Here is a 17416-nt window from a genome sequence, read left to right as displayed (position 1 = left end):
AGCCGAATCTGGGTTGGACATGATTTGTGGAACTCCCTCTGGTGTTGTGGTCGCGGTATTCACTGACCTTTGGGAAGTATTTCGACATGTACATGGGTACCTTAGTGGTGTAGTAGTGTATCTTGTAGACCAGGCCCATTGCAAGTTGCTGTACTCTGTCGTCTACTCTAAGCCATTCTAGGTTATCCAAATGGGCAGGGGTAAGGTGGGTTTTAGGAGTAAGGTCAAGCAGTAGTCTGACCAGTTTGTTTTGTGATGTTTGTACCTTGAGGTGCTTTGGTACCTTGAGGTGCAAGCATAGTCGTAGTACCCTTGAATGACTACTACGTACTACCCTTGAACCATATGATGCTTGAATTTCCTCAAGGAGATCAATAAAGGAATATCTTATCTTATCTTATCTTAACCAGAGAGTTTGCTTCCTTTTCCTCCACTACCCATACCTGGCTATAACCAAAGTGATCCAAAGTGTTTATTGTTGATTCATTGATTTGATTGACATTTTAATTAACAGATTGCAGAATGGGTACAATACAGTACAGCTCAATACACACAATTGGGGATGCAGACCAGAGAAAGACTTTCGTCTTGTTTACATCAGGGTCCCCCTGTTGTCATTAAACATGCTCTTCAAGACACTTCTGCTTTGTGAACTGGTGCATCACAGTTTCACACAGAGAGAAAATACAAGGCCTACTTGAAGGAAGTGACACTAATGATGAAATAGTATTTTTCCGATGAGAATTAGTCAAACTGCAGAGAAACGTTGACGAGTGAAGTAGGGGGACATGGCTGAGGTCAAATGGACTGAACTAGGATTATTTATTTCACTTCTGTTTCATATCGCTGGTAAGATCGCTTTGGATTCAAATAAAAAGTTTGTTGATCATTGATTTCACAGGGCAAATATCTTTCTTTACTTTATTTGAGTAGTGATAGTAATAAGGACAATGCCCTGGACAAAAGGGAAACCAAAACTATATTGAATTAGAAAGACACAAAGAACAGTTTGCTCAAAGAAGACAAACTAAAATTCAGCAATGGGTTTTAATCTCAAGGTTGAAAAAATATATATATAAAGATATATAGATTGTGATCAATGTCTATTTATGTGTGTAATCCTTTTTCTATATTTTGCTACTAGGAGGCGGAGCAACTATCACTCTATACCAAAAAGCTGAAGAAGATGTCACCCTGCCCTGTGACAATGTGTTACTCGGTTACACAAATTGCTCATCAACTACTTGGCTCTATAACAGGGATAATATAAAGACTCTTGAGATGGTCACTCACGGGAAGATTAAGAGTAAGACCAAGAGACTGAGTCTGTGGCCAAACTGCTCTCTGATTGTCCATAATGTCACAGTGGAGGATGTTGGACATTACACCTGTCAACAATTTCCTTCAGTGGGAGCAACACAACAGGGGTCTGATGAAAGAGTTTTTCTCTCTCTTCTAACCAGTAAGTATATTCCTCAAAACTAGGTGAGCCAAGAGGGATTCACACACTTTTCAATTGTCTTCAAATAGCAATGCTGTTCAAATATTTCTCCTACAGTCTCCTCATCCACACCAGAGACAGAACTAAAGCCTGGTAGTCCAGTGACTTTAACCTGCTCTCTCTATGATGGACCTGGGATGTGTGACCAGATCAAACTGAAGTGGGTGAATGAGGCAGACATGCAGTTACAGACGAATGTCACACAGATATCTTACTGTGTCACCACTCTGACTGTGACAACCCAGAAGGAAGACAACAGGAAGTTCAGGTGTTGGCTGGAGAATCAAACAGAAAATGTGATGACATTTGTTGAATTTACCATCAGGCTCCCAGGTAGGAAAATACATAAATACTTTATTAATACTACTATTGCTGCTACTACTACATTGTTGTTGTTGTTGTTGTTGTTGTTGTTGTTGTTGTTGTTGTTGTTGTTGTTGTTGTTGTTGTTGTTGTTGTTGTTGTTGTTGTTGTTGTTGAAGTTTACATTGTGCAGGTATTTATTTATATGTGTTCTGAAATCTCATTCCAGTGACTGTTGAAGTCACAAAGGTTCTATGTTCTGTTCTGGGTGCCTATTGACTATTTGTTGTCATATTTATTTCATGCAGTCGCTACATGTTTATGTTACAAAATGTGGTTGGATTGTGTGTGAATTCCATCAAACGACGCGCACAATCAATCCATTGTTTCTTCATTTCTCCTTTTACATTTTTCATAAACAAACGTCACAGAATCACAGGAACATGTCTCTATGTTTATCTGGTTTGCTTCAGGTCCAGACCACATCGTGATCGTCATTTCAGCTGCAGTGGTGTGCTTACTGATCGTCGCTGGGGTCATAATAGCATGGAAACACAAAACAAAAAGTAGGAAGCTTAAATACTGACTCACATTTAACCCTTTCACTACCATGCGAAGGTTAACCCTTTCACTACCACACTATATAATGTTAATCCTTTCACTACCACACTATAGTAGGTTATATATTCGTACTGGCATCGCATCCCTCTCTTAAGCCATACCGAGATATACCTCATCTCATGTACCTAGTGTACTCCATCAACAAATAAACCAATACACCCAGCACCTGCCAGGCCCCGCCCTACTGCCGTACTATATAGTACTGGGCGTGGCCACCACTCACTCTTCCTCTTTTTTCGTTTCCATCATAGCGGATGCATGAGACACCCTATGCAACTAGTTGATATGAAAAGTTTAGATAATATTGAGTGCTTACGGAGATTTGCTTACCCCTGGAATCTTTGGGGTATGTTCCAACGACACGTCGGGTCTATTCTGATGTTCCCTCGTCTTGTGGCAGCAGATCGAGGGACAGCGTGCGAGGTTGGCTATCGGGCCGGCTCGCACACAGGTAGGCCCTGTGTCATCAGGCATTGATGCTAGTGTTAGTAATGCTGGTTGTTTTGTTACACAACCGAGTTGTGTGTCGGTGCCAGCGGCGGGATGGTTTGGTGAACGTTCCCCTGAAGTGGACGGTTTCCAAGCGATCCTGGAGCGTGCTGCTAAACACTAATGCTAACGCTAATGCTAATGCTAATGCTGAAATGCTGGGCACTGTTCTAATCAGTGTGCGACCCATAGCATGATCTTTGGGTGAGCCGCGTCGGGGGGGGGGGGGGGGGGGGGGGGTGCGCAGCGCGCGGCGCGCCTCTCAGCGAGGAGTGCTCAGGAGTCGGACTGTGTAATCGCAGACGTTACTACTAGTCTGTAGCCTGTAGTAGGTAGAGTAGAGTTAGAGTAGACAACTCACTTACCGTCCGGCCGTCTGGACGGGGCTTCCACAGCACATTCCATGATAAAAAAAGTATCTATTTAGTTAGATAGAGATGATTATCTCTCAGACTCCTGACTTACTAACAATATGAAATACTCCTGGTCCCAAGCATTATTTTCTCGACTGACGAGTCACTGAGCTTGCTTCGACCACTAGGAAACGCGCCCATATTTCATATCATATTTGAAGACCCTAATAGGCTACATTTATTTGCTTGCTGCATTTACATTGGCTGCGACAAATCGATACATTGGCTGCCTGCAGTGACGCTGACGCCCACCACAGTCACCACTGTGAGTGACGTGAATCTCAAAACAATGATTTATATTTAACTAATAATAGTCCCCACGGCCACCGGAGCAGCACCAGCCATAGGTGTAATTGCGCCTGTAGATGATCCGATTCCCGCCTCCTGCTGCTCTGTCAGCTTCACTGTCAGTGAATAATATATAATAGTAATTTAGAGACCCCCCAAAAAATCGCAAATCAAGTTTGCAGGGGAGCTGATGTCTGATCAAGGGGAGCTATAGCGGTCCGGGCTCCCCTCGTGGATCGCACCCTGGTTCTAATGTTCCCCGCCGTGGGATGTTGCCGCTTTTCCCTCCTCTTAACCGGTTCATTGATGAAGGTCAGTCGGTAGCTAATGTGGGGGGTTTTGCTGAGTCCTATTTACCCTTTTTACGGGTAAATGGGTTGACAACAGGGTGCAGGGCGGGTGTGCCATGGCTAGGTAGCCAGGTAGCATCGATCCTGTGCCCCGGCGGGGTTGGACGGTGTCCCACCCGGAAGCCGATGCTTGAGAGCGAGTCGGCCCGGCGGGTGGCAGTATGGACTGATGAGAGCTATACTGCTGCAGGATGGAATTTAGCGGCGGCCAGTGTTGTGGCTCAGCTGACTGTTTTTCTGTCCACATTAGCGTCGAACGCTATGCTATATTGGGCTACTGTTTCTGTTCTGTCTCTCTGCTACGGGAATGTCTGTCTATACTACAGTCTTCCCTCCTCTCAACCATTCATGCTGACGGTCAATCGGTGTCTACTGGGGGAGTATTGCGGGGGGGGCTTTGTTTACCTTCATGGGTAAATGGGCTGAGGTCTAGGGCTGGTGTGCTGTTGTGAATATTATGAATGAATGCGGGACTGGTTCTCTCTGGTCCGCATCCCCTTAACGTTGTGTGCATGGGCTTGCCCATTCTACAGTATATTCGTGGTGTTAGTTCATTTATTCATTAACCCCTTCATGGTGCACACCACAGTGGAGGTTTCTGGTTGCAACCACCACTGGTGCTCCGTGTTAGCATCAGTCCTTTGCTTTAGACATGTTGAAACAGTGCCCCGCCTGGCCGACGCCATGAGGTGGGTCGGCCCGGCGAGTGGCTGGTGGGCTGCTAAAGCCTGTACCGCCACGGTATGGAATTGGCAGCGATTAGTAACTGTGTTCGAATTGCTGTTTTTTCTATCGAAAAATGGTGTCTGGTGGCGGGGCCTTGAGGGCCAGCCGACGTCGACACATCGCGCAAGGTTGTTTGACCTAGTCGCAAGCTATAACCGCTCAGGGCTCCCCTCTCCGCAGAGGATTTTGGTCTTCCGCTGGAGCGCGGGTGGTATTTGTCCTAGGCCCCACACCGCCTCACACCGCGCAGCCAGAAGAAGAGAGAGCACGGCCTGTTTCCCCCGCCAGAGGTATCCTGGGCATTGAATCGACAGGTGTCCACAAGGCCGACAGCCTTGGCGGCCGAGGGATCGGCCATGTTGGATGAGCTCAGCTTGGAATATACAAGCCGTCGCCGTCCTGCCGCGAGCAGCCCGCTCTCCGATCACTCCCTCCCCCAACACCAGCGGAAAAGGGGCTCTGATTGTTTCCTTTGGCTGCGGGCCGCGTGCCTTCGTTGAAGCGCATGCGGCCCCACTTTTCGCTTCTCATGGGGACAGGGGCTGACACCCAGTTGATGGCTGAGCCTGGGTCTGTCCGTGAGAATGTTGTGCTGTCAAGCGGCTCCCACACCATAAGCTGTGTTGGTTGAGCCTGGTGTTACGTCTGTCAACTATAAGTGTTGTCAGCAGGGTTTTCGAAACCTTTTTGAGGCACACAGTGCGGGCTTCCCCGACGTCGACTTCGCCAGGCCAGGTATCATGTTGGTGCCTCCCACTCCTGAAAGATTGGCAGTGGTCTCGCAGGCTCGCGTGATTTGGGTGGTAGTAATATCACTGCAGGGCTACGGTGTGTAGGAACCCATGGGGGCCTCACACCTTGCATGTCAGGCTGCAGAACAACTCCTCAGCATGTTCTGGAGGGGTGTTCAGTGGGGGAGCTTTTGTCACCTAGAACTGATGTCAGCTTCCCCCGTATCAAACCGGCCCTTTCTGTCGGGGTCCCCCCTTGGGTGCGATTGCCTCGTGGGTAGTGTCAGGGTCAGATGTCCCGACACGGAACGTTCTGCTCGCACGGGTCCATGGTTGGCTACGCACAGCGGGTGGGACCGGGCCTGCTATCTACAGTTCCTAGCGGACCTGCGCCACATGGCGGCGGGTGCGTTGGGAGTGTCATCACATATGGCTACAGCAGTACCATATGTCGAGGTGGATGGAGAGAACGCTGAGGCGGGGACTTGTATTTACACAACCCCACCCGTTTTCGGGTTTGGTACAGACCCTATTAATTTTTTTATTTAATGCAGGACCTGTTGCAGAGGTCTTTATTCGGCATGCAACGACACTCAATGTTTTAGCGGTACACACAGCGGTTAGTTTTTTTTTTTCTTTTTGCACACACACCGGAACACACACGCATGCATTGTCTCTTTAGAATCGCAGATGCGATTCGTCTCTGCGATTAACCCATCCCGTCAACGTGATCCGCGCCAGGGGACCAATCCAAGTGCTCCTGTCCGTCTTCGTCAAGGACGCCACAGCGTTAGCGATCTGTTGTTGTGCATGTTTTTCCATTGGGTTTATCTTATCGGGGGGGAAACCCTTGCGAGCACAGGGAGAACATGCAAACTCCACACAGAAAGGCCTGGGAGATACCCCACCTGGGTACCTGGCATCATGGAAACCTCGTTCCCAAGCGGGAATCGAACCCTGGACCTTCTTGCTGTGAGGCGACAGTGTTAACCACTACACCACCGTGCCGCCTATTGTCACCAGCAGTGACAGCTCTGGTCGACGAGATCCGATCTCTGTGGACGAAGCAAGCCATCGTCGTGGCGTTTTCCTCCCGGTGTTCTCTGGTGCCTGAGAAATCGGGAGGGGGGGGGGGGGGGGGGGCGTCAGGCCCATGTTGGACCTGTCCCATGGGAAGGTTCGGCATTTTTTGGATCGTCTCCTACCTGTTGAACACTGTCAGGTGGGGGTCTGGTTCTCCTCCATAGACCTGTAGGATGCGTGTTCGCATCCCCGATCTTCCGTCCTAGGGCTTACCTACGCTTCCTTTGCAGGGTTAGTACCAGGGGCTGCCGTTCGGCTTTTCTCTGGCTCCCCGCATCTTCACCAAGTGCGTGGAGGCCGCACTGGGGCCTCTGCGTCGTAAGGGGTTACGAAGTGTATTCTGCCCTGCCGACGTTCTGGTCCTTGGCGGTCAAGGTGGATCGTCAGGTCTCATGCCAGGCTGGTTTCCTACCAGCCTGGGGTTGCTGTAGACTGGAAGTAGAGTACTCCTCTTCCCAGTCAACGGGTGGAGTGCTATGGGCATCCCTCTCAGAGCGTGTTGCGACATACTCGGGAGGTTCCGTCCTAGGACGGTTACGGCGCTGTCCGTGATACGCCTGCTCGGTATGAGGGCATCTGCTCATTCCGTGGTCCCTCTTGGCCTCCTCTTCACCCCAGGAGGAGGTTACGGAGGTGCTTTTTTTCCAGTATGGAAATAGACCCGGTGAGAGGCAAGTCAGGACGGACAATACGACATCAGTGTCGTATATCGACAGACAGGGAGGAGTACGCGCCCCCCGTCTGCACCGGGCGGCGGGCGGCTGGCTATGGGCGTTCTCCATCTGCGCGGCCTGAGGGCTCTCCACATCCCCGGCAGAGTGAATGTGGGTACAGGTGTAATGTCGCGGGGCGGTCCTCACCCTGACGGGTGGGGATTACGTCCGGACATAGTCAGGCAGGTCTGGGACCGATGCCGTGCCGCCTGGGATTCTTTCCCCCATACATCTGTTAGGTCAGTTGTTGGGGCGGGTACGTTGAGGAGCGCAGGTCCTTGATCCTGATTGCGCCGGACCGGGGCGCAGCTGTGTGGTTCCCGGTCCTGATCCAGCTCTTGGTATCCCATCATGGCCTGTTCCTTGGTCATCGCGGGCCCTCTCTCAAGCACACGGGTCTCTGTGTTAGTTCCCTGTGCTGGGCCAGCTGCTGGTGGGTTGGCTGGTGAGAGGGTGAGTCTGGAGGGGATGGATCCTTCTGTGGTTGGTACCATCCGGAACGCGCATGCTCCCTCCACTATCGCGGGTTACGTGGGTAGGTGGCGTATTTTCCAAGAGTGGTGTAAGGCCACCCTCTTGTGAAGCGTTTCCTGCTTGGCGTTGATGCCTTAAGCCGGTGAAACGCTCTTTGGCTCCGAGCTGGGATCGTCAATTGGTCCTCGTCGGTTGTCCTTGGCCCCGTTTGAGCCTCTTGAGCAAGCGCTGTTGGAACGGCTGTCGTTCAAGACTGCGTTCTTGCTGGCCATCACCTCCGCAGAAACGTGTGGGTGTGCTTTGTGCTCTCTCGGTACGGCCAGAGTGCCTGTCTTTTCGTTCCGATAGCGGTGCCACTCTGCGGCCTAATCCAGCCTTCGTGCCTAAAAATATCCGGAGTGATTTCCGCTCCAGGGATATTATGGTTCAGGCGTTTCATCCGCCTCCTCACGCTAGTGAGTTGGAGGCGGACCTTCACCTGTCATGTCCGGTCCGGGCTTGGGGGTTTACCTCAGCCGTACTCAGGGCCTCAGGGCTACCGATCAGCTCTTTGTCTGTTACAGTGGCTCTTGTGCTGGTAAGGCACTGTCGAAACAGCGCCTGTCCCATTGGTTGTGCGAGGGCATTGCCCTTTGCTTTATGTTGGCCGGGCTGGCTCCCCCTGGGGGCGTCAGGGCGCACTCAACTCGTGGGGTGGCGGCCTCTGCCGCTCTCCTGGGTGGGGCCTCGGTGGAGGACATCTGTGCTGCGGCTTCATGGTCCTCACCGGGTCCCTTCGTAAGGTTTTACCTCATGGACATGACCGGGGGTTCTGTCTCCCAGGCGGTTCTGAGGTCTGTGGCCTCTCCTGCTTCCGTCCTTTGGTAGGGTAGCAGGCGTGTGTGGGTGTGGGCCACAATGTGTTGTGTCACACGTGGTTCCGCCTGTGCTGTGCGTTCAAGAGGTTCTAGTTCCCTCTTGTTCGCACTCGGGTGGAGTTGACTGCTGTCCCCTCTTCATTAGGAAGGGTGGGGTGACGGGACTCCCCTCCCCCCTGATGTGGGCTTACGGGTCCTCAGGGGGTGCATTTGTCGGGCCTTGCGTCCGCTCTACCCCATATCTCGGTATGGCTTAAGAACGGGACGCGATGCCAGTACGAATATATAACGACAGGTTATGTATATAACCTAGTTATATGAGTACTGGCTAAGCGTCCCGCTCTTAGCGTGCCCTGAGTTCCCTTGGGGAAACTTTTCTTTGGAAATGATTTTCCGAGGAAGAGTGAGTGGTGGCCATGCCCAGGGCCCCATTCCTCGTACGTGGTTCAACTAAGTCGATCAAGATGTCAGCTTCAGTTAACCCGATGTTTGAAGTCGGGATTTTCCTGTTCCTCGAAGGTGGATTCAGTCTCGTTAACTCAAGCCAGACTTGCGACTCAGGCTAAATGCGCGCGGCCGCTTCAGGTGAAAAGCCAGCACGTATCGATGGCAGAGATCCTGATTCTCTAACGGCATTGATTGATTAATTGATTTGAAACTTTATTGACAGATTGCAATACGGCTCAATCGCCTCGCCGACAAGTTAAATGCGTTATCTATAGGCTAATTTTAAGTCCCTCATTACCTCAATCAATCAAATTATATTTCTTTAAACTTGCCTGCTGGATTGAATAATCAAATGAGATCTTGCTAGCGAAAATAATTAGTTAAACTGTTAAACAGAATTACGATACGGCTCTCTTACCCATTGATTGATGTATAGTCGATCTTTAACTTATCTCTACTGTGGTCTAACGGGTTGTTCGTTTGACTTTCACGCAGACGACCGGTGTTCGAGACCCTAGTCTTTTCCTTCTTCTTGCAATATAGGAATAATTCAATTTGGTGCACGTTGAGAGCTATATAAAGAATGACATCCTCAATGCATGTAGATTTATAATATTTTAACTTAAAACCAGGCTACTTTGGCGTATAATCATTAATATTATATTCAAGAAAATTATATTGGAAACACAGGGTTTTGAACCCCGGTCGCTGGGTTGGCAGGCTTGAGCACTACCGCTGGGCCACTGTGCCAGATGGGATAAATTCATTGTTTATACATTAATGAACGAGAGACCCGTGTTTAGAATATTCCTTATTTTGAATGAAGTTTTATTTCTTTATCCTCATTCATTAATGTGACGTCAACGGCTCATTCAATTCCTCAAATCCGTCAAACAGCGCATCTCATCAGACATCTTAATCCCAGTTACAATTAAAATAACCACGTCATAATGTGTACATCGCACCGAGCGAGCGCCACGGTATATATAACGTGCATTATTTAGGACAAAGTGAATTTAGTATCAGCATTTTGGGTCTATTTTACATTTCAAAAGCCCCCTCTGGAAGAATGGAGCACAAAAACGTAATTCAGAATGGTATAATGCAGATCGTAGACTGTGGGAATAGTTTCAGGAAACGGGCTGTCACTTTTTTGCGGGGGCGTGGCGATGGTTCAGGCTAACTTGAACTTAAACTCTGCTTTCGACCAGGCTCAAACTTTTGGATCTGTTGTCATGGTGATTTGGAAAATCCACGTACGGGGAACCGGAAAGTCCGGCTAACTCAGTTATCCAGTTAAAGTTATCCGGCTAACTCAGTTATCCAGGTACGTGGAACGGGGCCCAGTACTATATAGTACGGCAGTAGGGCGGGGCCTGGCAGGTGCTGGGTGTATTGGTTTATTCGTTGATGGAGTACACTAGGTACATGAGATGAGGTATATCTCGGTATGGCTTAAGAGCGGGACGCTTAGCCAGTACTCATATAACTAGGTTATATACATAACCTGTCGTTAACCCTTTCACTACCACACTATAGAAGGTTAACCCTTTCAGGGGTATAAAAAGTACCCAGAAATTATAGTGAAAGTATGGGTACCGTCTCAAAATCGTACTCAAGTAAAAGTCAGAGAATCTGGCTAAAAACACACTTGAGTAAAAGTAAAAAAGTTTCTACTTTGAAATGCACTTAAGTACTAAAAAGTAAAAGTAAAAACTTTTCTTTATAGCAAGGGATAGACCAGGGGTCTCAAACTCATTCCATTTAGGGCCAAGTTTTCATTTAACTACACATTGCACCAGGTGAGTTAGTTGAAGAGGTGAGCCAATTAGTGAAATCATCAGCTGGTGTTTAGGTAAGGCTGGAATGAAATCAAGCATACAATACACTCTGCCCACAATGGAATGTGTTCTGCGATAGACAATGCTGAGAACAGGACACTTTTTTGCATTAAAATGATTTAATGCACTTCTCCATCGATTTTGAAAAAACATGTCAAGGTAAACTAACATGGACGGCATTCACATCACAGCATCCAGTTGTAAAGTTGGCCAAACTACAGCCTTGGAAAAAATTAAGGGTTTAGTTATTTTGTAAATTTGTATTAAGCTGTTTCGTCCTCTTCATCACTCGTACTATCGTTTGTGGCCATCTTCTGTAGCTTGTCACTCTGACAGTCTATTCTTCTGATAGCAGGTGTTTAATCAAAGATCCCCGCTTTCTAGTCTTGCACAAGGACTAATCAGCATGGATATGGGCGGGTTAATTTTCCATTGATGGGTATTTGATTGGCTGTTTTTAAATAAACTGCGACCGCAGGATTAATAACGTTAACGTTAGTTTGGCCAGAGAAACAAATATACTAATTAAAATTGTTGGACCTGCAAGATTTGTACTTTGTACTTTGTAGGTCTGCATTTTAAATGTAAGGAGTAAAAATTGTTTTTTTTCTCTGAAATGTAATTGAGTAAAAGTACAAGTATACAAACCTAATAATACTCCAGTAAAGTACAAATCCCCAAAAATAGTACGTAAGGGTATATATTTATATGTCATGAGCAAATTTGTTTAAGTTTAAATTTCCTTTACATTTATTTATTCATTGTTTGATTTCAGGGAGCCAATTGCCAGCTGATAAAACTGTGAGTAAAAAAAAAATACATGTCCAGTTGTATGCGCACGTGTCTGAGTCAGAGACACCTGGGCCCTCATGCATCAACGTGTTCTACGCACAGATCTGTGCGTAACCCGTGCGTACGATCATTTCTAAGCAAAGAGTGGGATTCATCAATTTGAACTTGAACTTGACTTCGTGCGTACATCTACGCACAGGTCAGACCTGGCGTACCTAGCTCCCAGTGGTAGAATATATTATTACAACAAGGAAATGAGCTTCTGTGCATAATAACACTGGATGTTCTGTATGAACCGTAGTTCATTATAGTTCATTGTAAAATAGCAACAGTAGTGTAATTATGGTAAAAACCCTATAAATAGCATTTGGAATAATAGATCTTTCTCTCAGAATGAATGCAGCATGGTTTATATAGCGTTATCGGAATATACGGGGTGTAGGCTACTGACTGACTGCGCTCCGCGTAGCTTGATTGATTGATTGATTGAAAAGTTTATTAACAGATTGCAGAATGGGTACAGTACAGTACAGCTCAGTACATACAATTGTTAATTGGGGATGCAGACCAACTTTCGTCCTGTTTACATCAGGGTCCCCCATTTTCAATTCATCATAAATCATAAAGCTCAACTCGTTATTATTTTGCGCACAGACCGCCGAAACACGGGAACGACTTTTGATTATATTTAAAAGGCTTTACGTTAAACGAAACAAGTGGAATTTCGAAGCTGTAAGCAGAATAAGTCATATGAATATAGTGTTCTTCCCCCTTTTTACTGTACAAGAAAGAATAGAAAACGCATTGCAATGACACCATGCAGATAGTGGACAGACTATATGATGGGATTCAAGTTCGCGTTTTTGTTGCTCATAGGCATGCTGTCAGAGTATGATATCTTAATCAAACATTCTAGAACATTTGTCGTCACAGATCATGTCCTAATGGAACATAGGCTATGGCATGGATCGTGATATTGTGTGGACTGTTATTATTACTGTACGGCGGTACCACCCATTGTGACAGCAGCCTTGAGTCCCGCACACAAACATGATGGAATTCAAGTTCATGTATTGAAAGGCAGGATACATCATACATGCAGTGAGATTCATTGTTCTTGTATATGCTCTCGTATATTGTTTATATAGGCTACCCAATACTGACATCAAAATAGATTGTAGTATGCCTCTAGAAATCATATGCAGCAGGTAGAAAATTGACGGGAGATCCATCGCGATTTGGAATAGAATAGAGGAGAACTTTAAATACGTGGGTATTAATCAAACAACACGGGAAAAGGCAGTCATATTCCAGCGCGGTCTTTATTAGCCGACAACAAAATAGATGCCTCTAAAAATCATATAGCCAATCAAACACAACTATTAAAGGCATTCATATTACAGCACGGTTATAATGACACACAACCAACGCCAAACAGTGGTCAACGAACGGTCTTTATTAGTATTTTGAGCTGTCCAGGCAGAATTGCAGCAATGGTCTTAGGGAGCCGTTGATATCTGACATCACCGTTTACAAATCCGCCTTTTATTTATCCCATAAATCATAATACGCGATAGTGTCTTCTTGGTTCGACAGCAGTGAATTCTCCGTGGAGTTTCTCGGAGTCCCGCTCGGGTCGGTCCATTATTTCACATCCCATGGGGGTGTTTCCTCATTTTCATGACCATATATGGATAATCATGCACGAGCATTGACGGTAGAACAAAGTGGTATTCATCAACACGGCAGGGCATAGAGCCTGCGTACGCACGTGTGATGAATGCCGACTTCCCTGTGCGTACGCTAGTTCTACATTCCGTGCTTACGTGTGGAAGTAGGTCAAGTTCTACGTCCACGTTGATGCATGAGGGCCCTGGAGATGTTAATGTTTTCTATTTGTGCAGGACCTGTGTGGTTGGAACAGTAGTATATGACATTCATTCTAGTAATGAGCGAGGAAGAGCGAGCAAGAGCACATGTATTGTATTTATTATTTTTATGTCTTTTAATCTACATTTATTTTGATTTAATTACTGGACTGTCATTATTGTTATTATTATTTCTGTCATTGTCCTGTGATTTATCATTGATTATTACTGTTACTGTATTGTTTGTCTAGTTTCATGTTAAAAAAGGGAAAATAAAAAACATTTGTTCATGATGCTAGTAATGATTGTAGCAGGCTAACCTGTGTGGTTGGAACAGTAGTATAGATTCTATACTACTGTTCCAACCACACAGGTTAGCCTGCTACAATCCTTACTATCATGAATAATACTGTTCCAACCACACAGGCTAGCCTGCTACAATCATTACTAGCATGAATGTCATCTACTGTTCCAACCACACAGGTTAGCCTGCTACAATCCTTACTATCATGAATAATACTGTTCCAACCACACAGGCTAGCCTGCTACAATCATTACTAGCATGAATGTCATCTATACCAGTGGTTCCCAAAGTCGGGGTCGCGACCCAAAGGTGGGCCGCGAACAGCCACGGGTGGGCCGCGAGATGATTAAAAAAAAAAAAAAAAAAAATGTTTTTTTGTTTTTTTAACTTTAATTTTTTTTGTCAGGCCACTGAACTTAGAAGCAGGCCAGGACAGTGTTTCTAGTTGTATTCTAAAATTCTATTCTATTGTATTCTAAAATGTGACTATATGGTTTTATATTAACTTAATAAATAAACAAAAACGAAAAATCTACTTATTTCAACGAACATTTCAAACTAAATAACAGATTATGCACATAAAATGCTGAAAACAACCGAAGCAACAATAGTATTTTAATAAGGCTATTATTATTATTATCATTATTATTTTGCAACAAGTTAGCCCTCTCATAAATAGCACATATAAATGAATAACTAACTTGAACTAACTTAATAGGATTGAAGTGATATTTGGCTTAAAAAATCGGTCGCCTGGCAAAAAAAAAAAAAAAAAAAGCCCGACGATGTGCATTGGGCCGCGGCTCTCTGACGCCTTCTTTTCTGGGCCCTGGCCTGAAAAGTTTGGGAACCCCTGATCTATACTACTGTTCCAACCACACAGGTTAGCTTGATACAATCCTTACTATCATGAATGTCATCTATAGCCTACTGTTCCAACCACACAGGTTAGCCTGCTACAATCATTACGAGCATGAATGTCATACTACTGTTCCAACCACACAGGTTAGCCTGCTACAATCATTACTAGCATGCATGTCATCTATAGTGACATTCATGCTAGTAATGATTGTAGCAGGCTAACATTTGTGGTTGGTATTATAGATGACATTCTTGCTAGTAAGGATTGAAGTCGTCTCTTCCCCCTGATATCAAAATGGGATCCCCAAAGGAAATTTCTCATCAATCTGAAGTGACTTAATACTACTTTGTTATGTTAGATGGAGAACAGCTTTCAGACTGCACAGAAGCCATTGTAAAAAGACACTCTTCTTTCCTATGATTTGATGTTGATCAACTCACAAGGACTTGATTTTTTGTCTCCATGAGAAAGTCAAACATATATTCACCCCCTATAAATGTATCCTTAACATTAGGACCAGATAAGCGCACATTATTCATGTATTTCACACGCTGGGCTCATCACATCATACACACAAAAACGGACTAGAGCTTCTTCTTCTCAGTGTTAGTGTTTATTGTTTCTTGAAGCAATTTTCCCTATGCTGCCTCCCAGCATTATAGACGGCTGAGCGACAGATCGAGCTAGTTCAAAAACTATAGACCCACTCCCTACCAGTTGTGATTAGAGAGTGCCCCACATACTCCATGTTCAAGACCCATCTTAAACTGCATCTTAAGGCAAACCAGAACTGTGATCATTATTAATCTGATTTAGTTTATGTAACTTGTTTCTTGTTTTTATTGTTGTTTTTATCATTGATTGTCACAATGCTTTTACCTTAAGCAGGCTATTTATTTATTGAAAGAGTTTTGCTGTGTCCTGTTTAGGGACTACGGGTGTAAATTAGCTCTTGCTACAACCCTGCATGTTTACATTTTGTATTTTGTACTTGATGTTCATTAACATGTCCTGTCCCTATCAATAATAATAATAATAATAATAATAATAATAATAATAATAATAATAATAATAATAATAATAATAATAATAATAATAATAATAATAATAATAAATTCAATTTGTACCGCACTTTACATTTGTAAAAATCTCAAAGTGCTACAGGAGATAAAGACAAAAAGTTAAATAAATAAAACAATTAAAATGAATAAAACAACCAATGAAATGGAAGAACATACAAATAAAATAGATTAAAATAATGAAAAAAAATTAATAGAAGTAAAAATAAAATAAAATAAACCATCAAATCAAATCAAATCCAGAATTAGTTGCAGAGTTATAACAAAGTGAGATTAGTTTACATTATCAACTCTGTTCCAGAGGGAGTAAATTAGTCACTGCAACATTTTCCTTTTGTTAATGCTTTCTCTCCTAAGGCTGAACCTAAGGATAATGTGACCTATGCCTCCATTGACCTCACAAGCAGGAATAAGACAACTCATGAAGAGAATGTAAGTGACTTGCCTGTGACTTGCCATCTGTATGGTCAGTATAGTCAATAGTTATGACTCCCTCTGTTCATATGCTCTTTACTATAAGCCTTCGGCTTCAAACCTATCCTTTTCGTTTGTTTATTTGTGAAAATGTTCGAAAAATTGTTTGTTTATTTATTTGTAAACATTCTAAATAAAATAATTCATTCATTCATTCATATTTCTGTTGTTGTGCTCACAGGGCCTGGATGATAAAGTGATTTATTCTGAGGTCAAGAACCTCTCAGAGAGAGCCAGTGAGCCACGGGATGATCCTGATGACATCAGCAACCTTTATGCTTCTGTAAATAAAAACAGAGACTCATAATTATCACATATTATTACATGGCGTTTTCACATTCGCCAAAATGCTTGCTTGTGATTGGTCAATAGCGCTCGTCAGAGGTCCGTTATTACTCAATAACGGACCTCTGCCAAACAATAATGGCCGCTGTACGCAGCTGTTCGCAATCAAGCCCACTGACACACTGCATCAGTGCAGCCAATCAGACACACCTGCCGGCTGCACTGACAGCGGAGTGTGTGTGACGATGACAGCGGGAGCGACAGAACAGAACTGCGTCTGCATTTGATCTCGTCTTGTCGATGTAAAATGAATTAGGTATATTGTTAGTAAGTTAGCCATGTAATCAGGCGCCTCGGTATTTTAAACTCTGTGTCGGTCAATTATTTTGCGACAATGACCTCGTAGCTATACATTATCCCTTACTTAATGACTTGTGTTCATTTAAGTGTTCAAAGTTATGGGGGGGGGGGGGGGTCCCAAGTTTGTGAGTGGTGTGAGCTATAGAATCTTCCGCTTTCTGAGGTGTGAATATATTGTGACGAGTAACGCATTGGTGAGATGCATTGGTCAGCAACTTACAATCTTTCTAATGTCTGCTCTTGAACAATACAAAACTGTTTTTCTAATGTGCTTTTTACTATGCATAATGTAACTTGTATACTTGTACATTTGGAGTATTTGCTGTGCACTGAGATGTCTGTAACATTGTTTGTTTATCAAGTTCATCAAGTAATAACATAGGCCGATGTTTGTTACGGTGGAGGTAGGTAGAATACAGTTTTGCAGAAAGGGAAAGGTATGGAGGAGGCAGAGACGAGGATTGAAGCTTGGAGAGGGAGTTTACTGTAGAATCCAGTGCAATACAAAGAACATACAGAAACTACTTAACAACCTACTCAACAAAACAACAAACA

General features: G+C 44.7%; 1 protein-coding gene across 1 annotated transcript; it reads left to right on the top strand.

Moving 5' to 3' along the window:
* Nucleotides 1–1288: 1288 nt before the first annotated feature.
* LOC311228897 (uncharacterized protein) lies at nucleotides 1289–16523 on the top strand (the record flags this gene model as incomplete). Its single annotated transcript, XM_084314859.1, has 6 exons — nucleotides 1289–1462; nucleotides 1559–1834; nucleotides 2278–2370; nucleotides 11613–11638; nucleotides 16100–16174; nucleotides 16398–16523. Exons 2-6 carry the CDS (start codon nucleotides 1639–1641, stop codon nucleotides 16521–16523), a joined length of 516 nt encoding a protein of 171 aa, XP_084170985.1. The 5' UTR covers nucleotides 1289–1462; nucleotides 1559–1638.
* Nucleotides 16524–17416: the final 893 nt, after the last annotated feature.

The sequence above is a fragment of the Notolepis coatsorum genome (genome assembly GCF_963971535.1).
Source record: "Notolepis coatsorum genome assembly, chromosome: 5".
Classification (NCBI taxonomy): Eukaryota; Metazoa; Chordata; class Actinopteri; order Aulopiformes; family Paralepididae; genus Notolepis; species Notolepis coatsorum.
Note: the sequence above shows the minus strand (reverse complement) of the source record. Positions and strands in the feature narration are given on the sequence as shown.